Source organism: Sinocyclocheilus rhinocerous, unplaced genomic scaffold (genome assembly GCF_001515625.1).
Source record: "Sinocyclocheilus rhinocerous isolate Xijiao unplaced genomic scaffold, SAMN03320098_v1.1 scaffold785, whole genome shotgun sequence".
Classification (NCBI taxonomy): domain Eukaryota; kingdom Metazoa; phylum Chordata; class Actinopteri; order Cypriniformes; family Cyprinidae; genus Sinocyclocheilus; species Sinocyclocheilus rhinocerous.
This window is the reverse complement of record NW_015660521.1, coordinates 1,213,719-1,223,565: the sequence shown is the minus strand read 5'-3', so window position 1 is coordinate 1,223,565 and position 9,847 is coordinate 1,213,719. Positions and strand designations below refer to the sequence as shown.

At 37.4% G+C, this 9,847-nt stretch overlaps 1 protein-coding gene across 2 annotated transcripts in view; it reads left to right on the top strand.

Annotated features, from left to right (window-relative positions):
• Positions 1-9,847, top strand: part of fibcd1a (fibrinogen C domain containing 1a) — a 126,699-nt gene that overhangs the window by 52,772 nt on the left and 64,080 nt on the right. For both annotated transcript variants that reach the window (XM_016534551.1, XM_016534552.1), the window contains 2 exons: positions 1,875-2,040; positions 2,328-2,464. In XM_016534551.1, coding sequence (XP_016390037.1) covers positions 1,875-2,040; positions 2,328-2,464 — 303 coding nt within the window. The remainder of the gene's footprint in view (positions 1-1,874; positions 2,041-2,327; positions 2,465-9,847) is intronic.

The following is a 9,847-nucleotide window of genomic DNA, read 5'->3' as shown; positions in this document are numbered from 1 at the left end:
AACAATCAGTTCATTGCCCAACTTTTACAGAATCTATAATTTCCATAATATCCATCTTATGTGTAATCAAGTGAAGGATCAATGAAGACATCCTCTCCAATCATTTGGGCAAATTTGTTTTTATTTTTCAGATATAATTGTAACAGGTTTTCTTTCATTATTACTTTCAATAATGAAATGTACACATTTAAATAAAACAAATTAACTAAATAAAAAATAAAAAACATAACATTTAGTGCACACACACATTACATTAATTTGGATGAAGTCTGTCTTGATCATTTGGCCATAGATTCTCGTCCACATCACAATGAATGTCATCATTGTTCATGCACATTGGCCGTTCCGTCCACGGTGACGAGTTTTGGCCAGGTTAAAGCCCACTTCATCAACAAATATGTACTTGTGATGGTTCACATCAGCATCAAGCACCATCACCTGCTAAAAAATATATTTCTGTTAATTCGTTTTACAGTGTTGTTCCAATATACATAAGTAGGCGATGCATCAAATAGGATCAGTAATACAATATATAGTGCTGTACCTGAACATACTCAGCCCTCAGTTGTTTTACCCGGTCATTGTTTCTCTCAAAAGGCACCAGGTAAATGTGCTTCATTGATAACTGGTGCCTCTTCAAAAGGCGACCTATTGTTGGTAGGCTGATGGATGCCACATTGGCAAAGGTGTCATTATCCTCCTCAATTGCCTGCTTTATTTCTGACAGCCGTATTCTGACAGCCGTATATCATTCCTGGCTCTCACCATTTCCACCACTGCCCACTCCTGCTGGGCGGTCAGCACACGGCCACGGCCACCACTATAGGGTTTTCTGACAAAGTAAAGTAAAGATCATACTGTAAGAATACTATAACATGTTTGATTAATTTACATGCATTACAATTTACTGTAAATGTAATGGTAAAGCATAGTATACTGTATATCCTCCACACTTACCGGTTTTCTTGGTGAAAATTTCAGATCCTTTGTCCACGAGCTCTTCCTATCCCTTGCTGTCTATCCTGATCCATGTTGAAAGAAATTTCCAGTGTTTACACCCCCACTTTTATGTATAGTGACCAATTGTGATTACCACTATGTGAAATCAATTAGCAATAATGAGTATTCATCATGTGTGGTTACATGTAATTTAGATGTTTGTACAAACACACATTTTATTTGTGTAGTTCTCGAAATCCATATACTGCATAGCTAACAATCCAATTTAAAATGTATAGGTTTACCAAACGGTTCAGTGATTAACAATTAAGAGCAGTTGGATTAAGTGTTGGTCAAATGTATTTACTCAAATCAGAAGAGAAGGATATCAAAAGAATTGTGAGCATTGCATTGTGAAAGACAAGTACTTCATATGAAAGGTATTTCTTTGATGACACACTGATTAGGTGTGGTGAAAAAGTTAATGTGTAATTTTGTGTCTTGTACTTAGTCAATTGAACATGTGATTACATGTTTGAAAAAACAGCCTTTTTGATGATCTGCTTTGAGTTTTGTACTAACAGTTGTGAGGTTTTACCACATACTTGTGAAATTAGTACCAAAGCGATCAACAAAAACTGTAAAAGCCACTCCATCTGAAAGCACGTGATGGAGATTTACTACTAATCACAGAACCGGCTTTACTGACGAGATGCGCATGATCATCACATTCGATTATTTGCACAGCCCTATTGCAAAGTGATTCAAAATATTTTGATTCAATTCTTGAATCAAATTCAATTGTACTGTGGGTTTAGTGTTCTAATGGAATTGTCAGACTGATTCAAACATGCAAGTATGTAAGTCTTAAGTAAAAGAAATGAATCGTGTGTTATCCTCTGTCCTTCAAACTTTCTCCTGCTTTCGCTCTCCAGCTGCTGTCAGAGAGCCAGATCAACATGGTGAAAGTGGTGAACTCTATGAGCGACGCACTCAGCTCCATGCAGAAGGAAACCGGAAACATCAAGAGCCGTGTCAAGGCAGATCTGCAGAGGGCTCCGGTGCGCAGCGTCCGGCCCAAGGGCTGCGCCGGTGGAGAAGGTAAAAAAAACCCTCATTAGCCACATATTCTCAAGTCTCCAGCCAGCCCTAATGAGCCCTAGAATGGTTTCACACCTATTCCCTCATAAGCTTTCTAGCAGTGTGAAAGAGACATGCCACTGCTTAGACAGCAGGTGCGAGATGACAGATTTGAAGTCTGAAGCTTTCTTTTCTTGAAACCTCGAACGGGTTTTCTCAAAAAATGAAAAAAGAAAAAAAAACAGATGCAGTTATGGCTTGGCGTGTAATGTAGATTGATGATGCTGTCATGTCGTATCTTCTGGCAGGTTCCAGACCCAGGGATTGCAGTGACATCTATGCCAGCGGGCAAAGAGAGGATGGTATCTACTCTGTGTTCCCCACACATTACCCAGCAGGCTTCCAGGTCTTCTGTGACATGACTGCTGATGGGGGCGGATGGACGGTGAGTCGCACAGTTCCCAAAGTCAGCATCATACAGTACACCGGCAGCTCGGGGCGAAATTCGGACATTGTTTCCGGTCACCTCTGAGCTGTTTATTTTTCTCCAAAAATATATCTGAATTGACTGAACAGCCGTAGGAATAAAAATCACTAGTAATGAGTCACTCCATTAGTAGTGACTTGTTAAGCGAACGCTCCCACGCATTAGTAAGCAGGTCACAGATACGCACATGAACGCATTCGCATGCACAAACACGCTTCAAACCGATGTTTCACAAGTGTACAGTTCATTACAGCAGCTGCATACAGAATAGACAGAGCAAACGATCATTTCCGAGAGCATTATCTTTACATTCGATGCACGCAGGAGAGTTTTAATTTTATGGTCTTTTGAATAAAAACAAAGATAAGACATAGGGATGGCAGTATATATTTTTTTTATATATGACAACATATTTGAAAAAAGTATTTTGGTAACATGTTTTGATGTTGGAAAAAATTTAACTAAAATTTGTGATTTTCATATATAAATATAATAATATTACAATTATTATTTCTAGATTTCTATAAATGTTAATATAAATATTATCTATCTATCGATCGATCGTTCGATACACACACACACTGTATCTTTTGTAAACAATCATTTATAGCCTGTATAGCACATTGTGTAAAATTGCTCGTACAGTACTATGAGGTTTTGATAATGCTGCTCACTACAAATAAGACAGCTATTTAATAACTTGAACAGTGTTTTTATAGCACCATTATTAAAGAGTCCACTTTGTAAAATTGCAGTTACAGTGGCACACCGTTGATTGCTTCAAAGTGGCGCGTTTCCAGGTCTTGCTTTTCAGACAGCATGCTCCTTCTTCTTAAAAATGGTTTAATCAATTCTCAGGGATGACTTTTTGCGCTTGTTGGTAGGTAGCGGTACTGCTTTATAAACAAGTGGCTTCAGATCTTGTATTCATTATTTTCAATCCTCTAAGCATATGAAACAGAAAAGCACTTTGTTTTAATTTAATTTAGCGCTATTATTTGCACAACCAACTGATTAGACTATGTGAAACGTATCTGATAATGAATAATTGAAAGAACACTGTTACCGCCGTATCCTCATTTGCTCGCTGTCCTCAGAGAAGATACTTTGAACAATACTTGGTGAACATCACAAGCTTTACGTAAGTCCGTCTTTGTCTATGCAAGGCTATTGCAATGAAAGGAGATATTTCAAATAGCAGATGGTGTTACTAAGACTCTGAGCATCCTGATAAAGACACACAGTAGGAGGCAGGCTGACATCTGCAGTAAAAGGAAAAAGATATTTGATTACACATCGTCTTTATGGTCATCAGCCTCTTAATGTATTTCGTTAAGGTCAGTGGTAGAGGCAAAGAAGACAGGACGTTACGGTACTGAGTTGTCCTTGTGTTGAGAACACAAAAACACAATCGCTTTCATTCCGCCAGGAATCTGCCAGGACACGTATTTTCATATTTGCTCTCGGTGGTTTACATACATAGTGTTGAAAAGGGTGACATATTGTATTCCCTGATTACAGTCAAAGCTGCTTTGCGGCAGCGAGAGCGTTAGCTTAGCACATCGTCTTTCACCGCTAAGCGTGCCGGGAGCGCTGGGAATCTGAAGAGGCAGAAAGGAACTCTTACAGGGAATTAATAGATCCAGCGCCCCTATTCATCATCTGCGGCCTCCAGCGGTTTTTGATGAATATGTGGGGCTTTTCTGCTGGTAGCGGAGTAGATCAGGCCGAGTTCAGGAGGGTCACGGAGACGGGTGATGGGGGAGGGGGTGTAATTTCACATGCTCGGACATGCACACAATCCCTGCCATGGACATTCCCAGTTAGCGGTGGAATGAGCTGCCCTCTCTTCGCCTCTCCAGACGCTTGGTCGCTGGTGTTTTATTAAAGGAATAGTTCAGCCAGAAGTGAAATTCTGTCATTATTTACATACCCTCATGTCGTTCCAAACCAATTTTTTATGCTGCTTTTTTGTATAACAACGGTTCATAGTGGCTATGTGTGTCAAACTCTGACAGGAACAAACAAATAAATAAATAAAATGAAAGCACCAAAAATTCATTTAATAGCTTTGTGTGATGAAGATAAACCGTGAATGTAGACTTAAATTTAAGCCTTTTTCTTCCACAAAGCTATTGTTTGAATTCAGAAGATTTAGAATACGTAGTTTATTTCAAAGAACCAGCTCACAAGAATCATCTGTTCACAGAGAGTCATTACTCCGATTCAGACAATTATTTGCATGTGTTTTGAGAGTGATTTTTGATTCTTTTTAATCAATTCATAAGCAAAACCTGGCCCAGAAGAATCATTTGTTTGCAGTACGGTTGTTACACTGATTCAGACTGTTCAAGGCTGATTTTTCAATTTTTTTAACCAATTCATTTAAAATATCTTGGTCATAAGAATAATATGTTTGCAGTGAGTTGTTACAATGATTCAAATCAATGTTTTGTACGTTTAAGACTGATTTTTGAGTCTTTTTAGCCAATCATCCATTTGCTGTGAGTCTTTACGCTTCAGACCATAGACTGTAAAAAAAGATGGACGACGCGTCTCCTATTCCTTTCACTATAGAAAAGTGAAGCCAAAGCATCTCAGTATGGCCGCTGCCATCTTGAGTAAATGACGTCATTTGGAGCCAGAGTCTGTGCAGTAGAGATTCGTTTGGAGCCAGAGTCTGCGCAGTAGTGTCGTGAGGTGGAGCCTTGATATCAAACTCCCGCCCAAACTCCCGCAGACCCACTCAACCATAACGACACGCCCCGTTTTTATAGCATCAAATTACTAGCTAAAATCAAACTTATCACAAAAAAACGAACAATTGAACATATATCAGCGTGATAATAACTACCTTAAATGACCAAAACCATCTTTTGGAAAATTGTATTGGAAGCGTAATTTATTTTTTTATTTTGACTTTAGTCCCATTCATTTACATGGAGAGGGTGGGATTTTTTTATTTAGACACAAGTCCCATTCGTTTACATGGAGAGGGTGGGGTTTATGACCTGTACTGCAGCCAGCCACCAGGGGGCGATCAAAGAGCCCACAGCTTCACTTTTCAGGATGTGTGAGGCACACCCGATTCAGACTGGTTCAGACTGGAATTCATTCAAGACTGATTTTTGACACTTTTTAACTGAATTATTTAAAAGATCTTGCTCATCAGAATCACTCATTCAGAATTAACATTGATTCAAACCCATATGTATAAGACTGTTTTCGATTGATTTTTTTTTTTTAATGCATTTTAAAGAACTGGCTTATAAGAATCATCCATTCACCAAGTTTTTTAACCAATTCATATAAAATACCTACCCCAGATGAATCATTTGTTTGCATTTTGTTACACTGATTCAGAATAATACCTTATATGTGACCCTGGACCACAAAACCAGTCTTAAGTGTCAATTTTTCAAAACTGAGATTTATACATCATCTGAAAGCTGAATAAATAAGGATGTTAGGATAGGACAATATTTGGTTGAGATACAACTATTTGAATATCTGGAATCTGAAAAAATCAAAATATTGAGAAAATCGTCTTTAAAGTTATCCAAATGAAGTCCTTAGCAATGCATATTACTAATCAAAAATTAAGTTTTGATATATTTACGGTAGGAAATTTACAAAATATCTTCATGGAACATCATCATCTGAAAGCTGAATAAATGAGCTTTCCATTGATGTATGGTTTGTTAGGACAATATTTGACCGAGATACAGCTAGTTGAAAAGCTGGAATCTGAGGGTGCAAAAAAAACATTTATTGAGAAAATCGCCTTTAAAGTTCTTAGCAATGCATATTACTAATCAAAAATGAAGTTTTTATTTATTTACGGTAGGAAATTTACAAAATATCTTTATGGAACATGATCTTTACTTAATATCCTAATGATTTTTGGCATAAAAGAAAAACCTATCATTTTGACCCATACAATGTATTTTTGGCTATTGCTACAAATATACCCCAGCGGCTTAAGACTGGTTTTGTGGTCCAGGGTCACATATGTTCAAGGCTGATTTTTGGCTCTTTTAACCAATTGATTTAAAAGATCTCGCTCATAAGAATCATGTACATTGATTCAAATCTATATGTTTAAGACTGATTTTTGAAGTTTTTTATGCAATTAATTTAAAAGAACTGACACATTAGAATCATTTGTTTGTGAGCCATATTTTATGGTACTTTTATGTTGCTTTTATAAGCTTGACAGTCGTGAATTTAAAGATATGATTGGTGATGTTCTTTAGTGTTCCATGGGTAAAATAACCACACAATTTCCATTTTCGATCACACTATTTCTTTAAATATGTTCAGTTCAATTGCTGCTCCTGTATACATGCAGAAAGACATAGGCAGACAGGGTCAGGAGGAGAAAGTGCACATGGGGGTGATGAAAAAAGCTAAAATCCTCTGAAACTACAAATGACAAAGGCAGAATGTCAATGTCTATGCAGAAGTGAGGAAACAGAGAAGTGAAGTGACATGAACTTCACATCCTCACACATTCCATCAGCTTGCAAAACTAGCACCTGTCTGAGTGCTGGGTATTTCATACGCCCTGTTGTTTTCATTTGAATGAACTGTGATTAACTGTTTTGACACTTGAAAGCATGCATGCTGAGTTTGTGAATTATACAATGACTGTTTTAAAGGAATTTCTATAGGTAATTTTCACACACAGTCTGTTCAGATTCACCTCATGTAACCTGGCTTGTCTTTATGCACCCTTGTAATGGTGTACTAATGATTCATTTTACTGAATAATTCAAACCGATAACACTAAAGTATCATTCAAAGGTTTGTTGTCAGTTAATTTTATTTTTTTAGAGAAATTAGTACTTTTATTCAGCAAGGATGCATTAAATTGATTGAAGTGAAAGTAAGGATGTTTATAATGTTTCAAAATGTTTTGATTTTGTAAATAATGCTGTTCTTTTGAATTTTCTATTCATCAAAGAATCCTGGAGAAAAAAAATTACACAAACGTTAAGCAGCATAATTGTTTTGAACATTTGTTAGCATATCAGAATGATTTCTGTATGTTGTAGAAGTTATAGTTTAAAATGTAATAATATTTTGAAAGCATTTAAAAAATCTTGCCAACCCCAAAATTTTCTGTTTATCCATTTAAACAATGATAATCTTCTAAACATATGATTCTTCTGTTCTCAGTGAGCTGTAATGCGGATTCAGACTGATAACACGTACGTTCAGAGCTTTTAGTCGTAACAGATTAATTTAAATAAACCGATTGTTGCGTTAAACCAGTGCGAATGAGCCAATAGAATAATTTGTTGTTTTTATTTTACAGCAACTGGTCTTTCTCCCTCATCACAGTCAATTCAAACTGCAAGCTAAAACTCACAACTTAGCTCAAGTGTCATTTCTTTTGCCACTGCACTGTAAATACAGTAGCACTGCAGGAAACACTGTCAAAAGCATTTTAGTGCAGCATTCGTCCACATACAGATAACCTAGTACCATAAAAATCATTCAGTTTCAATATTGTTTTTAAAAAATGGACCCGATTTTTTTTTATTCCAACCATACATCAGCCCCTCACCTCTGCTGGTTTTCTAATAGCTAGTGATCTCATTCGGCACTGTCAGATGGTGCAGCTGACATTTGGATCTTCAAAGCTCATTTAACACCGAAGGTTGCATACTGTTTCCACCGCAATTACCCCCCAGCACATTTTCAAGAAATTCTGATTATTTTGCACTTGAATGCATTGATTTGTTTCTTTGTGTAATATTTCCCCTCTGTCAGAAGCTTTCTCATAGTACTATTTGTCAAAAATAACAATGCACTCCCAGGCAAAAAAAAAAAACGCCTCAAATATAGGCATTTTAATAACTAGTGCTGTCCTCCTCTGTGTTTTTTCAAACTTTTTGCTTTTTGGGATGCATAATGAATTGCTTTAAAAGTGCTCCGGATGTGTTTCTGTTGTTTACGATAATTTTTTTTTACCTTCTTAATCAAGACTTTTAAGCTGCTTTTAAAATGAAAATTGTCATTGTTTACTCACCCCCACGTTCTTCCAAACACTTTTTTCTTCTGTGGAACACAAAAACAGAAATTTAACATTTTGACTAGTGTATACAAATAGTATTGTAGTCTATGCAGTTACAATGAATGGCTTCTGGAGCTTTTAAACTTGCAAAAGCACCATAAAAGTGACCCATAAATCTTGTGCACTAGTCTACTGAAGCCATATGATACAGAAGACATAACAATTAAGTCATTATTTATTGATAAATCTTCTCCAGTGAGTCACTAAGTCAGATTTGTAAAAGAATCATTCTGATCATTTTTGTGATCTGGATCAACGAATTAATTCAAAAGAGTAATTCATTCACAAATCTGACATGGCTACCTTTCTCATGACCTCTCATGTGGGTTTGAAATGACTTGAGGGTGTGTACACAATGATATTTTCTGTTGCTAGATTGAATTTTGTGTTCTTTTGAACCCGAGGCAGCATATTGGACGTTAGTTGTTTTTTATTTAAGCGTGTAAGAGTACACACTGCACTTGTTAGAACGCACCACCAGAATGATTGAAGAAACTAGAGCAGACCTTCAAGCGGTCTCTGTGCGGTTCATGAATTGTTTTTTTTTCTTTCCTAAAGACAGACTTCAGTCGAGGAAGTCCATCAAGAGAAAGCTCTTTGAAAGATGGCCTGACACGGGCGGCAATCAAAGCAGCTGAGCGGAAATTGCACCAGCGATGGCATCTTACTTTGTTGGCATGGCAGGGGAATGAAATATTTCAATCTAATTTCAATTTAAACCCAGAAAAGTTTCAACCGGAGCCCCTCCGCCCACTCCCTAACTCCCGCAGCTTAATCGTCCCAGCTCTGCAGTCTCTGGTCCTGCCCCGGATCTCCACTAATTGCTGTATTTTTCTCCCCTTGTAACTCTTGAGAAGCAAGTCTGGAGATGTGGAGAGGGGGGAAAAGGGGGTCGGTTTTTGATGGCAGATCTTAAAAGGTGATGAAAGTTGAAAGTAACATTATTGCCAGAGGGGGAAAAGTCTCCGCATATCTTTCTTTTTCTTTTTCCATCTTGACGGTTTGAATTTTGCATGACCACTAAAGGTCTGGAGGTCTAACGATTCTTGAAGTTGCTCTATTTATATTCAGGCAGCAAGTGCTACCCCTAGGTTGTTTCAAAATGGCCGGGTGCCGCACGCCACAGCGGCAGACGGGTTTCTCTCTGGCATTGATCTTAGCAGAGAGTAATGATTTCTCATGATTACAGACAGGCTGGAATTGTAAGGCTGGTCTCAAAGGGGAAAGAAAAATGCATTATTCCTTGTGCAGATTGCACC